The following is a 19,958-nucleotide window of genomic DNA, read 5'->3' as shown; positions in this document are numbered from 1 at the left end:
GGGTAAACAGGCAGAGCGTGTGACCCTGTCTAAGGGCCTGAGTTGGTAGAATCTCCGCAAAGGCAGCGACTCTGAGCAACGAGTTCTCCCACAGGGCCTAGGGGTTTTCCACAAGGCATGGGTTTGGGAGCACCGGGTGGACATTTTGTATTATTTGCAAATTGTTTTCAGAAACCCAAAGATTAGGTCAACAAAAACAGACAGAGAGAGGGAAGATTCTCCACCCACATATAAGCCCGGGGCCTTGTCACCTCAGCAGGGGGCCTCCCTACTTCTGATGCAGTCAGATCCATGACCAATGGGCGTTTGCTCGAAACCGCAAATAACCCACAGGAGTCACATCCTCTGCTCACATTTAATTTTTATTTTGATTTTTTTAATGCTGCACAAGACGATATTCATTTCATTTATTTCATTTATTTCTTTATTTCTGTTTGCTGCTGTTATGTTACTTACTGAAAGAGAGAGGGAACTTTTGTGGCCTGTTTCTTTTTCTGTAGGCCGCCTTAAGCTTTCTAAATTTGGAATATATTTAAGCAAGCTGAAGGGAGCAGGGGGTTTCGCCAAATCACTCGAGGGGGAAGGGAAAGGTGGCTTTGTTAATCATGCCCTATGGTGGGTGATTAACTGCGTGTACAATTACGTTTCACTTTTAATTAATTGTGCTTAAGGCTTTAATTAAACTGGGCGTTCCCTTCTTAGAGCAGCTCATACTGACGGAGGTGCATGCGCTGGATGATGTCCCGGCAGTCGTTGAACACCCGGCGGATGTTCTCGGTGTCCACAGCGCAGGTGAAGTGGGGGTAGCAGTAGTGGCGCCCGTCCCCACTAGCAGTGCTGATTCTCTGCGGCACAAACATAGGGGAACACGGTTAGTGCCACCTGTGCAGACACCCCCTCATCGTTCATGGGGACATCGACCAAGGACTGCTGACCAGCTATTGTTAAAACCAAGTAAGAGGGGGTGCAAACGCTGAAATGCACACTGGCCATCCGTGAGATAAAACTGAAGAACTGGATAGTTTAATCCCCAAATTTAGAATTAAGTAATCTTACATCCTTTAGAGGAAGAGGGCAAGCAAAGAGAACTAAAGACAGTCTCTACTCACCAGAAATTCGTCACGGATGAAGTACTTGGCCCGGGTCACGCGTGGGTCCTCTCCGGGCTCGGGAGTAGCTATGAAAAACAGAAATATTTTGTTACTGAAAGTAATTGGAAGGTTGGAGCACAGCTAGAGTGCTGGCACCCCTGCAGCCCCTTCACTTCGTGGATTTCTCCAGATGCAAGTGAGTGGAAATAAGTTTTCTTGCTTCCCCTACAGAGCCTTTATAGTTTGCGGGGGCTGCGGGGAGATTTCCGTTCTCGGAGGTGGTTCATTTAGGTGAATTTTAAAAATCACCTAAATGAACCACCTCCGAGAACGGAAATTTTTAACGTGCGTGACTGTACAGGGCCATTAAGCTGAAATGTATGCCGATCAACTGCATAAGGCCATACGTACCATCCTCAGGAGTAGTGTAGCGAGCAAATTCTGGAAAGTAGTCCTCAATTTTCGATTTTCCAGCAAGGACTTTCTCAGCGAGCAGGTCTTGCTTGTTGAGGAACAGAATCACAGAGATGGTGCGCAGCCATCTAACAAAGAGGGAAGCAGGTTTAACGCACAGGAACAGAAAGCATTCTTCCTGCAAGGGCTGTGGGATGCCCGCGCAAGATTCTTGTCTATAGCAGTACAAACGCAGGGCCGTGAGGTCAGTAATAGGACTCCTGGACAAGCAGCTGGGAGGGAGCCGGGGGTCGCTCCACACACCTGTTATTCCAGATGCTCTTGAAGAGGTTCAGGGCCTCCTGCAGGCGGTTGGTCTGGTTGTCCTCCCGGATGACCATGTTGTAGCTGCTGCTGGCCACCACGAAGATGATGGCAGTCACATCTTCAGCACAAGAAAGCAAAAGAAAAAGCAATGCATGTTAGAAGCGAAAATGATCCTTAATTAAAAAAGCAGAATGCCCTTAAAGAGCAGAGAAGCCCACGGCTTCCATACCATTGAAGCATTGGATCCATTTGCGGCGTTCATCGCGCTGGCCACCCACGTCAAACATGCTGTAGGACAGAAACGACACCTGGTCACTCCGAAGGGCTCCCACCTGCCACCGTTCTGACTGCCAGAGGGAATGCTGAGGACCCACTGTCTCTGTTTTTTTAATTCACTTACTGGAAGTTGACTTTGTCCACCTGGAACTTGGTCTCAAAGATTCCAGAAGTCAGGACGCGGCAGCGGAGCAGATCCTAAAACAGAATCTAGGTCAACGGATCTCACCACAGAAATATTAGCAGTCTCCAATCTGGAGCAGAAATCTTGACCAGCTTGGAAAGAGGGCTCCAAGTCCTCGATTATGAGAACTTTTGCCTACCTGGTCGCTGGGCACATAGTCAGCCTGCTTGATGACATCAATCTTGTCCAGGAAGCTGGGAGGAAAAGAAAGACACATGGGGGTGTTGAGAGGGCTCACGCCAAGTGGCTCACCATTCCTGTCTCTCTACAAAGTCAAGCCAAATGGAAACGATCATCCCGCACTTACATGGCATTGAGTCAAAGAGATTCTGCTCATCTTGGTTACATTTATCACTCAAAGCTTATGCTTAAGTTCTGCTTGTTCCCACCTTTCTAAGATAAGTGTGTATCGCTGACAAGTAGATCTAGCGATCAGGAGCTAGGCTCTCTGGGCCCCTGGCCTGCGGGGACAGCACAGGGCACTGGTGGGGGTTCTGGTCTTGTTCTAATTTTGAAGGCTGGTTCTATCCAAATCAACCAGCAGAGGGCCCAAAATCAGGCCTGTCAGATTTTGCGCCATTTCATATTGATTGACTAAAAAGTTGAAGTTTCAAATTGTTTGGCTTTGACTAAAAAATGGCAAGTAGTGTTTTTAAAAAAAGAAACATTTAAAAGCAGGGCTTTTTCCCCCAAGGGACTAATGAAAATGAGATTGTTTGAGTTATTCAAAATGGGTATCCCTTCTAACTTTTTAAGAATCTCACTTATTAAAGAGAACAAAAGAAGTTGCCACAAAGGGGCCCTTTTTGCCCTAACCACACGGAACAGGAAACAAACACAAAGTTCCCTTCCGTTAATGGAACACTCCAGATATGAAACTTTTAGTTTTCAAAAAATCTCACGCCGTCCAGGTGATGGGTCCTCCTATGGGCTGGGAGCATGTACACAGAGGGGCTGGGGTCTCAGAGACTACCAGCCGTGACAAGAAAGCTTTCTGTGGAAAAGCACTGTTTCCCACCTCCCCCTCCACCGCTGGCACTTTTCCCAAAGCAAGAAATCTCTTGCTCGTGTTGCTCGACTAGACACACCTAAGGAAAAATCACTTTGGAAAGACCGGACTAATTTAATTAATATGGAGAATGGTAAAACAAGCTTTTTGGGGCTGGGGGGGGGGGTTGGTGGGGAAGTTGGAATTGTTTTAAAGTGGGCTAATCAGAAAAGAAAAATCACAAAGGGAGAAAAGTCTATTTAAAGAAATTCTATAAGTTTTTTCCTCCTTCCTTTTTACCAGTTTCGAGTTAGTCTGGCTCGGAGGATATACTAACTTGCCCAATCAGTCTTACATTACAGCACCAGGCCAGAAATAGCTCCCCAGCCGCCCTGGCCTCCAGCGCGTTGCCATGGCAACCGAACCACAGTTCTATAAATAGATCATCAGCACCAAATCTTGTGAGAGAGACATCTGGAGTGGGGCCAGCCAAACCCCAGTTCAACAAATAAAAATACGCGGCTTCAGAAATGGGCAAGGTACCAGTGTCTCAACTTTAACATAAAGGCAGTTAGACCAGAAGCGTCCTGGTCAGTGCCAAGGTGGGGCTGTTTTAATCATCCCGTCGGGGAAGACATTTGAAAAGTTTTAAGCTCTGTTCCCCTTTTCTCTGAGTTTCCTTAAAACTTTCCATAAACTGTGCAGATGTTGCCGTTTTCAGATAAAGTTGCAGTAGTAATTTAACATTGCTTAAAAAAAATCTTTTAAATGGTATGAGATTTAAAAAACAACAAAAAACCCTGGCTAAACTGTTAATTAACGAAGTTGGTACACTCTCCACCCTCCCCCGCTTCCAGAACACTCAACACTGGGATGGTTAAACCCTCCTAATCTCGTACCTGTACTTCTGACTTGGATCCAAAATACAAAACGCAAACAATTCCAGGATTTCCATTTGTTTTGCGTTACTATAATTAGCACTTCCAGCTTTTAGTTCAAACTTTTGTGAAAATCAGGGACTTTGTTGAAGAGGGGGTGGGGGTTGGGGTCACAGGGACTGGCCGAAATGGACTGTTTTTCTGTTCCTTGAAAAAATATACAAATTTCCTTGTATATTAAACCATGAAACAGCTCTATGTGTGACCATTGAAAATCATCAGACGCCCCTTCTCAGGAGAAAGCAGAGCCAGCGATCGATCAGCCTGCAGGTTTCGCAGACCCCAGCCTCGGTCACTGCCATCTGAAGGGCGCATCCTAGGGAGCCTGCTTTGTGTGCTGTCTGATTGTGATTACCTCCGCCTCCCTGCTGTTTATTCAACTGTTTTTCACAATAAGTTCCTCAGGCTCAGGGCTCCCAAATAAAGCAACTTTAACTTTCCGCCAGCCAGCCTGGTACCTTGGTCCTGATTACTTAATATTTTCTATAGCAAAATCGTTTCTGAGTTTCAGCTACTTACACAAGAGAGGCCGAAACATCCCAAATATTTATTGTGCCCCTCCAGTCACAAAAGACACTTTGACTTGAGAATATCATGCCTGGGACCACTTGGTGCAACATAAAGATTTTTAAAAATGTTTTTATAGCTCTGACCATCATATATTTTCTCTCTCGTCCAGGATGAGCGAGTTCGTAAACTGTTTACAAGGCAACTTTCCACGCGTGTGTTATGTTCACTGGAAGACAGCCCACGAAGGGACAGAGCAAGGAGCCCATGGGGGGAAGCGCCTTTGATTTACAGCCCCGGGTGAATGAATAAATAAGGATAGGAAACAGAATTCAACCCAAAACCAACTCAGATGAATGTGACTTAGCAACATAGGGCTCTGGCGGCTTCTGGAGTCACGTACCTGACAGCAGAAACAGCAGAGCGATTATCAGCTACCAAGGAAGGGGGAGGCCTATTTTTGTTCTCATCGTTCCTCTTTGTGTTTTCAAATTATAGCAATAAAATATTTTTACATTATCCAAAGTGTGAGAGCTGCCCTATCTCCCTAAATGCTCAGAGGTCAATTCAATTAGTTACTTCAAGCTAATTAATTATGCACATCACTTTATTGCAAGTAATTATCATTTTGCTCTAACAGGCATTAATTGTTTAGATAAAATAATGTCACTGCACTAAAAAGTGCAATTAGGGGCTTTATAAAACAAGTGAATCAGAGTAGAACTTTCTAACTGCAGGTGGGAATAACTGGCTGGCTTCTATGAAAAGAACTCATTTGCAAGTAACTTTGAAAGCGAGAGTCGAGGTTTGTAGTATTTTCCCCATTTGTGCCCGTGTCTGTGCTGATGTGGGAGAGAAGTGACTTACTACTGGGCGCAGTCAATCAGCTGGTACTCGTTGGAGCGCTCATAGCAGGCACGCACTCCTTCATCCTCCCACAGAGCCTTGGCGTGCTCGTAGAATTCCTGAAAGTGAACACGGGGAAGAAGGCTTCAAGATACGAAGCTGCACCAATTCAAGAAGGCTGCCATCAGAACTGAGACCCTGGTTCCCTCTGTGACCAACAGCTGGTGTGACTGCCAACTGCGAGCCAAATTAGGGAATTAATTCGCATGAAGAACTTTCATTCAACATGGTAAACGTCTTCAAAAGTTGAAGTAATTAATTCCTGCCGATCTCATCTCACTGTGAATTACTGGTCTTGGGTAGTTTTCCTCCTATACTTTGGGCGGGGGGCGAGGAGTAAATTACTGACGGGTTTTGTTTCTTCACACAATTGCTTCTATGGGAAGAATATATGCTAATCTGTTAGGAGAACATGTCAACGAATGATTCAGTGTTGTGAAAACAAGAAATTTCATCTATAAGGAAATTTCCCTGAAGGAAAATTCAAATTTTACCAAAAAATATTATGGCAAATCTCTTTATTATGCCTTTTGTCAGGCTTTCGTGGGAATTCGTGTTTGTGTATTCTAAACGGGTTTGGCTAGGTACATTTTTTTGGGCAAATCTGGCCTTGCCAGTGCCTGTCCTTTGGGGAGGATTTCACAGGAAGAAGCAGAAGCGCAAATGACCTCGGAGCTGTTTCAAGTTGCAGTGGGTCAGGATGCACAGTTCACTGGACATAAACACATTTTTAATTATTTGGGGACAACCTTCCCTTACAAGGAAAGAGGAGCTTCTCCTCCAAGGTGAATTCAAGAGAAGGAGTCAAAGGAGGCGAGGACATCAAGTCCAGGCATCAGCAGGACGAGTAACGGGTTCCGGTTCTGGCACGTTTCTAGACTGCCATTACTTATTCTCCAGCTGGAAGTATAGAACCACGTTTCATGAAAAAGTCTGCGCTGTGCTATGTATATTTTTACCGCCTGAATTTTTTTCAGACAAATGCTATTTAAAACAATGTACCTAAGCATACTTATTAATCCTGCTTTCCCACTGCTGTAAGTTTACAGCCAAACCCGTTTAAAATACACAAACACGAATTCCCACGAAAGTCTGACAAAAGGCAACAGTAACTCATTGTTTTAGCTGCAGACAAGTCTTTTCCTTCTGGGCCCTATAAACTCGCGCATCTTTCCATCTTGTTTCCCCTTCCCGCTTATAAACGATTCTTCCCCCACAACGGGGTCAAAATGGCCACGCCTGGGCATGGGTGGTTTGTGTTCCCTACAAGTAGTTCTTTAGGGAGCAGACGAATCTCTCCAAACAGTGGCCCACACACCAGGCAGGGGGTGCAGAAGAAAATCTGAGTTAAAATTTACATTTTTTTTTTTTTAATAATGAGAAAAGATTCCATTTGCCCAGAGGCAAGGACTGATTTTAGAAAAACCTTAATAAAGGTTAAATGGTAAACTGTTTAAGATAAGAATAGCTCCCATTTATAAAACTCAGAGCTGGCATTTTATTTCTGCATTCCTTGGTATCTCAGGATATTTCAATTAACTGGACAATTAGCATTTGTGTGCCATACTTAACAGAGTTGTAGCCGTCATAAGATATGTATGAGGGAATAATTAAGGCTACCACAACTCATGACTTTTTCCCTCATAAAAATTTATAATCTAATAAAGTGAGAATTGCAATATTGAAATGTAATGTTTACTTGTGGGGACCCGTGAGCCAAGATTTACAAGGGCTGACAGAATTTGCTCATCCATCTTCCGCAAAGCCCTAATGATCATTAGTGATTTTTGTTTTAAACATTAAGGATCCTTATGCAATTAACTTTTCCCTGAGAGTCGATAGCACTGAGATGTGTTTTGCTGGAAGTGTGGCTTTGACACTGGTGTGCCTGCGTAATGTATGGAGGGGACCGGTGAGCACAGCTCCCACCTGGCCGCTCACCACCTGCCTGTCTGCTGTGTAGGGGAGGGCTGCGGCAGCGCCGCTCAGGGCTTAGCTTACAGGAGGGAAGTCGAAGTCGGGCACGTTCATCACGCTCAGGATGTAGTCCACTCTGAACTGGTTCTCAGGGTTGGCCAGCTCCACAGGGGGCACCAGGTTGCTCATGGCGGCCACGATGGTCTGAAAGTGAGTGAGCAAAGCGGTCAGGGGGTGGTGCCCTCTGAAGGGGGGGCTAGGAGAATGGGGGAGACGCAAGCACGTACTTCAATGGCCTCTTTCAGGTTGTTTTTGATGTCCTGCACCTTGGTTGCCTTCTCACTACAGTGGGATTGAAAAGAAAAAAAAGTCAGGTTGCAACACGTTGACTAACAGTGTCACTTTAGCCAAGATATTACAACTAAAAGCATAGTATTCTGTTCTTGAAGGAGTCATGGGTTCAGATATGTGCACAGATTGGAGGTTCCTGGATAAAGGTGGTTTCAAATTATAACCTCCCAAGTGTGTCCCGAGGACACACCCGTTGGGGTAGATTAGCAAATTGGCATCGAGATAATGATCAAGGCTACTGTACCGCAAGTCGGACATGTTCATTTACTGTTTCAGAAGTGGTTCCATCTGCTTTAAGCCCCCACTGCACACCAACACTTCCTAAAAGCTTCCTATGCCCTCATCAACATCCCTGTTGGGGGGGGTGTCATTGGGGGGTTGGGGAGGGGAGTTTCCTGCTTGACTTGGGGCTACTCCTAGCTGGGTTAGTACACCGAGAACCACTGAGTGTGGGGTGAGGGGAGGCGGGGACAGGAGTGGGGGGCACGGGCGGGGTTGGGGCTGGAGTCAGTACACACTTCAGGCCTCTGCGGCCCTGTTACTTATTTAAATAGTCATTGTGTGTCTGTCACTGCAGCCAGCAGCAATGAATGACGTTTCTAGTTGATTAACACACATCGATCCCTCGATGTGAACAGGAATAAGATCCTGCCCCCAGAAGTCTTTATGATCTGGGACTTATATGTGGTGGTGGTGGAGGTCCCCTCCAGTAAGCAGAGATTAGAGGGTTTGTAGCTTTTTAATTTTGATTTTAACTTGGGACATATAGGATGCCCTGTGTGGTCAGCTCTACATTCAGTCACTGGGACCACAAGGTCACACCCTTTGACCTCTAGGGTCCCCTGACGGAATGTGGTACCCAGTGACATCAGTTGAAGTGCTGTGTGTCTTTCAGAAACTGTCCTTCATTTGAGGCACAGCCAGGGAAGATTCTCGAGTTTGTGTTTTTAGGGGAAAACAAGGACCTTTTGCTTGGGGTATAAATCCTGCCACATCCTTGCCCCCTACCTCACTTCTTGGTTTTGGAGTGGGGGGAAATGGAACCACGTGAATGACATACCTACTGTGTATTAGGCCCTGGGATGTGATTGTCACGTGGAACTAAGGTGCTATCTTCACAAGGGAGGAAACTGAGGCTGAGAGAGGGAAAGTCTGAGCCACGAGACAGGAGAAGGGAGAGAGCCTGATTCTTGCTGCGTGTAAGTTTTAAAAAACATCTTGAGATTCCCAATTTTTGAAGCATTCACTTGGCTAATTCACCAAGAGTCACGGAATTCAGGTAGAAGTTAAACGTGTAATCCCTCTGGAGTAGGACAGGACAGAACATTAACGCAGAGGAAATGCAACGGGGGCTAATAGCACCTGCAGCCCAGCTGAGAGGTCCGTGGGGCCCAGGGAGGCAGACCTCGAGGTTTGGGGATTGCTGAGGGGGTCGTGCGTCCGCCTGCCAACAGCCCTGCCCCGCAAAGAACTTGGTCTTTTCTTTTTCAAATAATTGTAACAGCTACTATTTCCTGAGCATTTTATCCTTTCAACAAATATATGCATACTTATTTGAGGGGTGGCCCTCGTTTTCTGAGTGGTCTCATCTCGCCTGTTTCCGGGACCAGCCCTCCGCTAACTGGCCTTGAGACACTGCTCCTGTTAGACGGGAATAAGGAGTTTAGAGGTGCTGTTCTTGTCAGTGGTTGAGGGTGTGCGTGTTGTGCCATGGGGGACGACAGGCAGTACCAGGAACCCCCTCGTGGCCACTTACATGAAAGTGCTGCAAGTCAGGAGACCTTCAGGAGAAGCCACGACAGTGAGAGGTGCTGCCAATCAGGAGGGTGGAACTTGTGCCCAATCTGAAGTGTGACTCTGGCCCCCAGACTCCTAACGCAACCACCTTATAAAGGGATTGGGAGTGCCCACCCCTCTGTGGGACTTCTCTGCTCTGTACGTGCAGAATTGAAGCTTGTTTCTGAAATTAGGAGCGATGTCCAGATTTGGTGCTATAATCTAAAATCAGTTAGACGTTAGGATTTTAAAAGGACGCGTGTTTGCCCCTCCCGTTCACTTATGAATTTAAATTTACTTAAAACCCCATAGGACAAATCCATTCCCATTCATTAAAAACAGGCTCCATTTCCATGGTAACGAGAGCCATGAATCTTTGGTTTTAAGGCCCCACAATAGTTAAAAATTAGATATGTCTGGGTCCTAAATACCCAAATGTACATACAGCAAGAGAAAAGTATTTCCAGAAACAAGGTTCTTTCATTCAGTTTGATATTTTGGTCTAAGTAGTAGTATGATGATTGGAAAACTTCCAGTCTTAAATACAGATATTTTGAGAACGTGTTCAGTATTCATCTACGTATGTGAATAGGTGTGGGAGTATATCAAGTATAAAACATCTAAAATAGAAATCTGAAATCTAATTCGGGTGTGTAATACTAAAACATAAAATTCTTCCATTGAAGCAATTACTATGTAGATGGAGACATTATCCTGGGGGCTGGCAGGTTTATCATCATTTTTACTATCGCTTAATGAATTTAACACTGATTGTGAAATTCAGAGAAAATTTCTCAGATGTCTCTCAACTACTTAAAGCCAAAATATATATCTATATATCAATTGCTAGAATTCTGATGGACTGAAAAGCTGGGGCCGGAAGGATGTTTAGGACATTGCAGCACGCCCCCCCCCCCCGACCTACGTATAAAGCAGATTAGCCGGGTTCAAATTTTACGAGCCACCCCAACCCGGTGGGCTAAGTGGTTAGGGAAGGATACGTTGTACTAAGTTTCATTCAGTGCTCTATCTTATCTTTGTGCTTTTGTGGGAAAAGACAGACAAAAGAAGAAAGACAGAAGACAGACGCAGGATACAGGGATTGCTGAAACATGCAGAGAATTTTTATTTATCACGTATGTTAATACTTATATTTACTTGTAGAACAGAGTCACAGATAGAAGTGCAGGCAAGGTATTAGTAGGGTTCAAGGGTTCTAGCACAGCTTCTAGTACACAGTAGGTTGTTTGTTCAATAAGGACTTGTCATATTTCTCAAATGCCAACTTTTGGTACAGTACACTGTCAATTAGTCACTATTTACGTAGATGCCTTTTATGGATTGTTGCTACGCTACATTTTTGCCAATTAAGGATTTCATTCCATTTTTGTTTTTTTTGTTTTTGTTTTTGTTTTTTCAGTTATCTTTAGAGGTTAGGTGGTAGGGCCCCATCCCCCCTCCCCCCGACAACAGAATATTATTCTTATTAGAAGTTCCTAAGACCAGGCAATTCCAGCATGCAAAGTGTGATAGGACATAGCCGGGAAGATGAGAAACTGTAGCCATCATCTAGGGATAATATACTCTAAAAAAAACAGATGAACAAACATGTGTCAGTTACTTTGTCCTGACCCCAGTATCCTTTGCCCCGCCCCTCCCCGGCCACAGAAGCTGTTTCTTTGAGATGCTCTAGGCTTAGGTCAGTGGGCTCTGCATGTTCATGAGAAATGGCTGCTCCATCACTGCATGCTGAATAGACAAGCAGAGCCAGAATGGGTTACCTGGCATGCGCGTGTGTGTGTTTGCATGTGATGGATAGTGGAGATGCAGGAAGTGGGGGAAAAAAAAAAAATGATAATGAATGGAAAAAAAAAAGATGGATGCCATCGTTAATTTCCTATCCAGTAGCTAACATAAAATACCTTGGATAAAAATAAATGTGATAATTTTTAAAAGACCAAAGGCTTTTCGAGATCATTCTTAACAATGACCTCCTGCAAGGTGCCGAACATTTTTTTCAAAACTAAGGACAGTGCGGCACCACGTATTTTAATAGAGGTGTTTTCTTTTTTTCAAGGAGATCTGAAATCTTAAAATCAGACCAACCATTGAGTAGATGAATTTAGCAGATAGTTTTAAAGACAAGTAGCCGATTCAAATGGAGAGCTGGGGGAAACAGAAACCATGTGAAAACACATCAATTCTCAAAATCCTAAACTGATCATAGAATGCAGAAATCCATAACTTTCCCCCAGCTGGATCTAATTATACTTTACGGATGGCCAAAAAAATTGTCTTGCACTTCACGTGCTCTGAAATATTAAGACATTGTTTACGTGTCTTTTGCAAACGTATACCAAGATGGCTGATGGCCCCTAAATGACTTGTGCTTTCTTCCCAGGCCTCTGCCCTCAGTTTCCCAGTATGATCTTCATGTTTGTTGGTTGGTTAAAAAGTTTTTCTGTTTTTGAATGTGCCTACCCATCGCTGTTGCTCCTTGCAGCCTGCGGGTCCTCTTCGCCGCCCCTTTTAAAGAGAGATTGAAAGCTCACCTAATCTGCAAGGCACCGCAATTTCACAAAAACCCCACACAGCCTCTCCACATTCCTCAACCTCCCGTTAATTCTTAGGTCGCCTCTCTGGCTAAACTGGAAGGTCCAGCGAGGCTGCAGGCCGTGGAGGGAAGCCTCCGCGCCTTCGCTGCAGCATCGGCAGAGCCCTCTGGAGACTCATGTCGGTACAGGAGGGACACATAATTGTTTTCGTGTGCTTTCACTAAATGTACATGCATTAGGGAGCTAGAGCAGGGAGTAATCTCATAATTCTTTCGAGAACATAGCAGCGCATGAGGCTCCTTATTCTCCCTGATCTCAATCTTCAGTATTGTGCCTGAACGCACAAAGGCACAGACATGGGTGACTTTTGCCCATGGATTTTCTGGTGCAATATTAATGACCTCCCATTGGGGAAACTACCTATAAGATGTTTTTATTTATAAGTGATTGTTCCCCATAAATTGGCATCAGTTAAAACCGTACCTGGACCATGAGGCAGCGGGGAAAAAACAAAAAAAAACCACTCAAAACCCAACTCTTCATAAATGGTAGGAATTCCTCCTTGAAGGTGGGAAGGGCAGGATGGCTAAGCCTTCTACGTGGTTTTGTAATTGATTAGCTTATTAGCTCAACCAATGTTAATGGCATTTTCTTTTTGTGGCACTAAACATAAGGAAAAGAGTTAGCTTTGTGTTAGGAAAATCCACATCTGACCTCTGTATTTCTGAAGGTCAGATTAATATTACACGTTACTCTAAAAATGTAATTGGCACGGCAGCCTGCGGATAGTTAAGGCAAATTTAATAGCTCAGCCCAGCCCTAACAAAGCGCACATTTACGGGAGCGAGGAGGAAAAGGCCCTGCACCACGGAAAACACCCTTTAGTGGACGGATGTCATTTCATAGGGAATTCCTAGTTAAGAAGGAAACCGAGTTTGTTGCAATACCGCAGTGAGGAAAAAGAAAAAAGGAGGCTCAGTTGGCGAGATAAAAATAAGGTTTCCAGACTCACATGAAGAATTCCCCTGTATGTCACTTTCACAGGCTAAATTTAACACCCTCGGAGATTACCTATGGCTTCCTCGACAAAGGAGGCAAGCTGGGAATGTCGCTTCCTCTTTTTAGGAAGAAAATAGAAAAGAGAAGTTCTGGTTTAAATGCCTCGTCTGCATTACAGACTAGCTCACTTAGGGAAGAGAATCCTTTCTCTAAAGATTAAAAAATTTCAGGGCAATCTCAAGAGTAATAGAACTTTAAGTAAATTATTTCAAGGATGTCCTATCTTTCATCGGACTCCAGCTAAGGTAAACAGCGGCCGCTGCATCCTTTTAAAAAGGCTAGCCATGTCCAGTTTTAATCAAAATATTTATCTAGAGGGTAGATGGTCAAATTATTTTTGCTTCAGTAGCCTCATGAAGAAGCTCTGTCCAGCAAGTTGCAGGGAAAATAAATTATGCCAGATTTTTCTTTAAATTACAAATTCATAGCTAGAAGTCTGTTTCAGGCTTTTTGTTTATTGACCTATGGCAATCTCTGGTGGCAGGGCTTTATTGAAGGGTGTGTCAGGAATTAAGAATTTCAGAATTGGTCTGTGACAAGTAAAAGTGATATTTGGTTGACAGCGTGTATGTGCACATTGATAACTCCAATTTCCTTTCCAATTTCACAGTTAAAGCATAAAAAGCACCCTAAACTAAAATGTCCATTTGTATCGGTGACGTCATCCTTCTCTTACCCCCTTATCTAAGAAATTCTAGAATTTTCCATAAAGAGCAGCCGTCAGTGCAGGTCTTTTACTTCTAAGAGGTGATAAAATTCATCTTTGTTTCCCAGGTGCCTAGTGCATAGCAGGGTGCCTAGTGCACAGTAGGTGACAGTATGCAGATTTTTATTGGTTTGTTTTCTTTTTGGGTGCATACCTGAACTAAACTATGCCACCTTCACTCAATCTCCCCTTTGGAAACTAAAGGCATATAACTGAGGGATAAATTTTCAATTGAATTCAGGTTTAAGAAAGGGAGTGGGTTTGCTAACCAGCTAGTAATGGCAGACTAGTGACTTCAGGTGTTTGTAATCTAGTGGGGTTAACTGCTCTCTCGCCAGTGAAAACAGGCTGGTAAACAGCTTGTTCTGTTTCACACATTTTGTCACATGAGAATGAGGGACAGGCCCATTTGGGGTCCGGGAGAAAAGCAAATTCCCTGATTATATTGAGCGCCCCTCTCCATTTGCATTATTCATGGCAAGCAGGGGCTCATATTTATCTTTTACATCCCTAATATACAGGCTCTCTTTTAGTCTTTATTTTCAGTGCGGTATCGTCACATTGTCCTATACCAAGATGCCTGGAAGGACTTTTCAAAGGCAAAAATGACCCTTCAATGGGCCAGAAGTACCTAACTCCCAGTTTTTCCATTGCTTAAATGTCTCCTTTTTGAGTCTTTAGGCAAGACTATTGATTTTTACAAAGGGAAACAATGATCTGCCCATAATGTAATTCCAAAGGGGGGGGAGATAAGGAATTATTAACAAGGGCTGCCTTTTCCAACTTTCTTTTATGTGGGAATATTATTGAAAGTGTTTCCCCAATAGTTTAAAACATCCTGCACCTGGGTGCGCTGAAATCCGCTGGGAGTGGGGTGGGGGACCCCGCTCTGCAGGGGTTGCGCCTGGCAAAGGAGGGGACGGTGGCGACCAGTGTCAGCTGTGTTGGAGACCCCACTGCACCAAAATCTGTGGGCAGGTCTGCGGCAGATCAGTCACGGGGCCAACCTGCTTCTATTCTCCTGGGAAAGGGAGCTGTTCTACGAGAACCCTGGGGCTTTATTATTATTACCATTATTATTTGTTGCTGCACCGAAGATTAAAAGGGCGGGGCGGGGGGGGGGGGAGACCCCTAACAAGCTCTTCCCAGGATTTTCTAAATGCAGGCTGAAAAACTTAAGTGAAAATGGGCTGCCCAGCCCCCCACCCCCACCTAAACTTCCTAGAGGTCAGGGTCAGGATGCTCCTCTGACTGTGCGCCCCTGCGCAGGCTGGACACTTACTCTCCATTAAACCCATTAACATGCAGGATCCTCATTTGCTTCACAATGGTGCTTTTACCAGATTCTCCAGCACCTAGAAAATGAAAGTAAGTCTCAGGTTATGAAGGAGGCATTTTACTCACTTTGGGCAGGGAGAGGACTGCTGTTTATTCCATAGAAGCAACAGGCAAAAAACAAACAAAATAATAGACTCGCAATTTTCCTGGACATTTCGATGCAAAGAAAATGAAATAAATGTCCAACTCCGTGTCTACCTGCAGTATTTCACCATCAGAACAACAAACAAGAAATAAAGGTTTTACTGTTTTTAGGTGTCTTTTTTTTTTCTTTTGGTTGTTTTAAAATTTGTGGGGTGGGCAAGCAAAGGGGCAAAGAGAGGGGATGACGCAATTTTGTCATTTGAGGGGGAAAAGGAAAATTGAAGTTAAAACTGTGAAACTGAATCTCTGAAATGTGAGCAGTCACTGGTAAAATGTGCCCATAAATGTACATAGCTACATAATTCATTGTTTGTCAGATGTTTCATGGTTAAAATACCCAAGATTCACAAACAATGCCCAGACGCTGCAGTCTCCTCCAGATCACGTACTGACGCAGCACTAACCTTCTAACCATTTTCACAATGCAGCTTCTTTCTGTGCAGGTTTCCCTCGCCTTGGGCTACTTAAAAATCAACCCCTAAAACCACAACATTACATTTTATCTACCCTCCCTTCCCGCAAACTCTCTCTTTCTAAAGATAAATTCCCTCTGCATACAACAAGCATACTGCAGGGGAAAATGGGAGACCATCAATTTTCTGTTATTTTCTCAAAAAAATTTTTAATATCAACTGTAGTCCTTGAGAACCATTATTAACATGCAGCACCAACTGTAAGAAGTATTAAAAGGACAAGACTTTAATCATAAGGAAAAATATTCCTGGAAACCACTGAATTTTCAGATCCCACAGCCCTCCCCAACTAAAAGAGTAAGAAGGAACACACGCCTCCATTTTAAATCATATTTGTAAAAATAAAATTTTACAGAAAAAAAACCATTTTCACTAAGCTAGAAGGAGGACTGCTATTTTTCCATTTTCTTTTCTGCAAATGCGCGCTCTCTCCAATAAATAATCCTGTGTGAACAATATTTCGCCCTCCTCCCACACAAACCTGTTTGGGTTTTTTAGCCCTCTTTTTCTTTCTTTTTCAGTTTTATTAATTGTTTTGTTTTACTGCCCAAAAGAGCAAAGCATTCCTCCTTCACTTGCCTTCTCACGAGGCTGTAATCAATATCTGTAAAAGTTAAAATTAGTTTCCACAGAAACATTGATTTCAAAGTAAACACTCTATCTTAATGAGCCTAGCTCTCATAAATTAAAATATTAAAAGGCACTATTAAGAGATTCCATGAAGAGAATATATAACATTAATCAGAATCCCCAATATTCTTATTTCGGAATTAAAATGCGTAACACTTCTCTTTTACAGGCACAAACAGAGCTGTGCCTCAGTTTCCACATTAATGAAATTAAACAATCGGACTGAAAAGATTTTTTCGAGATCTTCTTGTGGTACTGTAATTCACTCAATTTTTATGTCATTAAATTAAGACAGATGAAAAAGAGGATTTGGGGCATCATTATGTTTCCTCTGTTGGGGGGAGGCATCATTTGGTGAGAATCACCACATAACAATGCAACCCCTGGCTTGGGTTGCAGACCCCCGTGGCAGGGGCTGTCAATAAATAGCAGTCAAATGTAGCCATGTAGACCAGGACACTTGAGGAAGATTAGCCCACAGTGAGGCAAGGTGTGATCAGAGCAACAGTCTCCAGTTTTAAGTGGAGACTTTGTGACCGCTGCGCAAAGGTGTTGGAAATTTAAGGTACCATTAGCATCACACTTGTTTTCGATTAGTATTCAGACAGCAAGATAGCATTACTGTTAGGAAAGATTCTAGACTTTTCTAGGCTTGTACTTTGAAATCAAATTATATGTATATTAATATTCACACAGCACAATTCCACCTTTAGAACTTTTAGGCACGACTTCAACGTATGTACCACTTAATTATTGAGATTCCAAATGCATAAAACACCAAAGAGACTTATTTTCACTTAATAATTTTCTGCTTTACGTAAATCTGGACCCAGGAGAACAAAGACGTGACCCATCCGAAAAAAGCAAACCAAACACCACCACAAAGAAAGACCAGCCTTTTACACATTTTATTCTTCACAATCAAGCTGTTTCGTTGAAATGTGACCATAAACTAGGTCTTAACCTAGCAAATTCACAAATTAACTCAGCCAAATTACTCAGGAAGTGGAAAACTTCCACACTAATTAATGCTTGTGTTATCTTCTGGTCATTTCAACAATTTTTCTTGTGCTTCTCTTTTTTTTCCCCAAAGCAGCACCTTTAAGAAAAAAGGAGAAAAGGCCATCTCCTTGTAGTTAATAATGTCCCCCCCCTCCGCTTTTTTTGGCCAAAGAGGAAAAACCGCAATCAAAAGAGAAAACCCAAAACGCAACCAACCAAATGTCACTTGACAAACAACTAATTAATGTCTTTTCATCTCCTTCCACCTGGAAAAAAAATCTTCTCCTTAAAGCGCTCTCAATCCCCCCTCCCACCTTGAAAAGGACCAAAAAAACGCCATTTCCAGACCAAGAAGCCATTTACAGACAAATGTCATTTTCCAGTTCTATCTGATTTGTGAATGTCTTTTTTTTTCTTTTTTCACAAAGCACTCTCAATGTGGCCGACTAACAGGAAAATGTGTGTGTTAATGGTTGGGGGGGCGCTGCTGCGGGGCGGGGGGGGGGGGGGGGGGGGCGGGCATCTGCTACAATTAATTCTCTTCTTTGCTTTTCAAAAAGCCTGCATGTCTGGAAGGGGAAAAAAAGGTCATACTGTAAAAATGACGTGTCATTTGGCTTCACTGGGCACTTAGCGTAGTAACTCCATTTTTTTTTTTTTTTTTTTTTGGTCTTATTTTATTTGATTCTCCTTCTCTTCCTTCCACGGCCCGGCCTGGCCCGGCCCGGCCCGGGACACGTCTGCTCCGCGCACACACAGTCTGTCCTGCCCGAAACGCACCAAGTCGCGCCCAGCGGCCGCCGCGCTCCCTCCCCCCAACTCCGGCGCCACGACTCGCCCGCGCCCCCTCCCCCTCACTGCACCACCTTTACCACTCCGATCCCTTCCGAGGGGCTGATGTCACCCGCCCCCCCCACTCTCCTCGGCCGCTTCCCCCGCCAAAGCCTCCCCTCGCCGAGGCCCCCTCCGCCGCCGCGGCGCCCCCCCGCGTCACCCCCTCCTTCTCTGGCCCCTCTTTCTCTCTCCCAACAAATCACACACCCCACGGAGGCGGGTCCCCTCCCTCTGCCCGCCACCCCATTTCCTGTCCCCGAAACCCTCTTTTTGTCGCAGTCTCCCGAGCCCTGTGGGACTCCCCCTCCCCCTCCCCAACACGCACCCAAACCCCTGGCGTCGTGTAGGCCTCGCGGAAAAGAGAAAAAAGAGCGAGGGGGAGGGCGAGAGAGAGAGGGAGGAAGGGCGGCCCGGGAGAGAGGGACCCGCGCCCGCGCCGCCACGGCCCCCCGCCCGAATTTGAGCCCCCGCCCAGCCGAATCTGCGCCCCGGGGTCCCCCTTCCGGCCTCGCCCCCCAGAGACAGAGCCCGCGAGCGGGCAGCGGGCTCGGGAGCGCGCGCCCGGGGCGGGGGGCGGGCTCGGCGCGCGCGGCCTGCGGGGCGCCCCGAGGGGCCCCCGGGCCGGGCCGGGGCCGGCGCCCCCCGCCCCGCCCTTACCCAGCAGCAGCAGGCGGTGCGTGGCCCGGTAGACCTGCTTGTCCTTCTGCAGCTGCTTCTCGATCTTTTTGTTGGCCTCGCGCTGCGCCTTCTCCTCGTTGCGCTGGTCCTCGGTCTTACTGTTTCCGAGGCAGCCCATGGCGGCGGCGGCGGCGGGGCGCGGCCGGGCTGCGGCGGCGGCGGGGCCGGGCGCGGGCGGCCTCACGCGGGCCGGGAGGGCCGGGGCAGCGCCGGGCGGGCGGGCCGGGCGCGGACTCGGCTCCTCGGGGAGGAGCGCGCGGGGCGGACTGCGGGGCGCGGGCCGCGCGAGGGGAAGGTGGTGTCGGTCGGACCGAGGGCAGCGCGCAGCTCCCCGCCCCTCGAGCCGAGGCCGAGGGGGCTGATGGCCGCCGCCGGGCCGAGGCGGACCAGAGCAGGAGCTGCGGGAGCTGCTGCCGCCGCTGCCGCCGCCGCCGCTCTTATTGCCTCGGCCCGAGCCCCGCCGCCGCCCCGACCCAAAGCGCCGCGGCGGGCGGGGGGAGGCGGGGGGAGGAGGAGGCGGCGGCGGCGAGGGGGGTGGAAGGAGGAGGAGGAGGAGGAGGGATGAGGAGCAGCCGCGGCAGCGGCCGCGGCAGCGGGGAGGGCGGGAGCTGGCGGAGGGAGGCGCCCCCCCGGGTGCCCGGGAAGGGGGGTCCCTCCGCCCGCGCCCGGCCCGGGACGGGACAGGCCGGGGAGCCGCCCCTCGCCCCCCTGGCTCGGGCCCCAGCCGGGCCAGCCGCGGGGGGAGAGGGGGCGTCTCCGAGCCAGTGACGACCCCTCGCACGACGCCAACGCTCCACCCCCCGGGCCGCGGCGCCCGGCGGCCCCCGAGGCCGCGGGCCCCCCCCTCCCGCGGGCGCCGCCGAGGGGCCGGGGTGGGCGGAAGGG

The 19,958-nt window shown here is 46.5% G+C and overlaps 2 protein-coding genes across 10 annotated transcripts in view; both read right to left on the bottom strand.

The window, feature by feature from the left end:
- Positions 1-343: 343 nt before the first annotated feature.
- Positions 344-19,958, bottom strand: part of GNAS (GNAS complex locus) — a 66,737-nt gene continuing 47,122 nt past the window's right edge. For 2 of the 9 annotated variants that reach the window (XM_070247286.1, XM_070247283.1), the window contains exons 2-13: positions 15,257-15,329; positions 12,136-12,180; positions 7,815-7,869; positions 7,612-7,731; positions 5,572-5,669; positions 2,411-2,465; positions 2,212-2,285; positions 2,041-2,099; positions 1,809-1,929; positions 1,503-1,633; positions 1,110-1,177; positions 344-845 (exon numbers count right to left, since the gene is read on the bottom strand). In XM_070247286.1, coding sequence (XP_070103387.1) covers positions 699-845; positions 1,110-1,177; positions 1,503-1,633; positions 1,809-1,929; positions 2,041-2,099; positions 2,212-2,285; positions 2,411-2,465; positions 5,572-5,669; positions 7,612-7,731; positions 7,815-7,869; positions 12,136-12,180; positions 15,257-15,329 — 1,046 coding nt within the window. In that variant the 3' untranslated portion in view covers positions 344-698. Of the gene's footprint in view, positions 846-1,109; positions 1,178-1,502; positions 1,634-1,808; positions 1,930-2,040; positions 2,100-2,211; positions 2,286-2,410; positions 2,466-5,571; positions 5,670-7,611; positions 7,732-7,814; positions 7,873-12,135; positions 12,181-15,256; positions 15,330-18,720; positions 18,958-19,052; positions 19,557-19,958 lie in introns of those variants that run through there. The other 7 variants (XM_070247284.1, XM_023626823.2, XM_023626819.2 and 4 more) reach the window with 6 other exon arrangements.
- LOC100050675 (neuroendocrine secretory protein 55) overlaps positions 15,257-19,958 on the bottom strand; it is a 51,325-nt gene continuing 46,623 nt past the window's right edge. The window contains exon 2 of the mRNA XM_070247288.1: positions 15,257-15,329. The gene's annotated coding sequence lies outside the window, so the exon portion shown is untranslated. The remainder of the gene's footprint in view (positions 15,330-19,958) is intronic.

The sequence above is a fragment of the Equus caballus genome, chromosome 22, assembly GCF_041296265.1.
Source record: "Equus caballus isolate H_3958 breed thoroughbred chromosome 22, TB-T2T, whole genome shotgun sequence".
In the NCBI taxonomy this organism is placed as follows: Eukaryota; Metazoa; Chordata; class Mammalia; order Perissodactyla; family Equidae; genus Equus; species Equus caballus.
The sequence above is the reverse complement of the archived record's forward strand: the minus strand, read 5'-3'. Positions and strand labels throughout refer to the sequence as shown.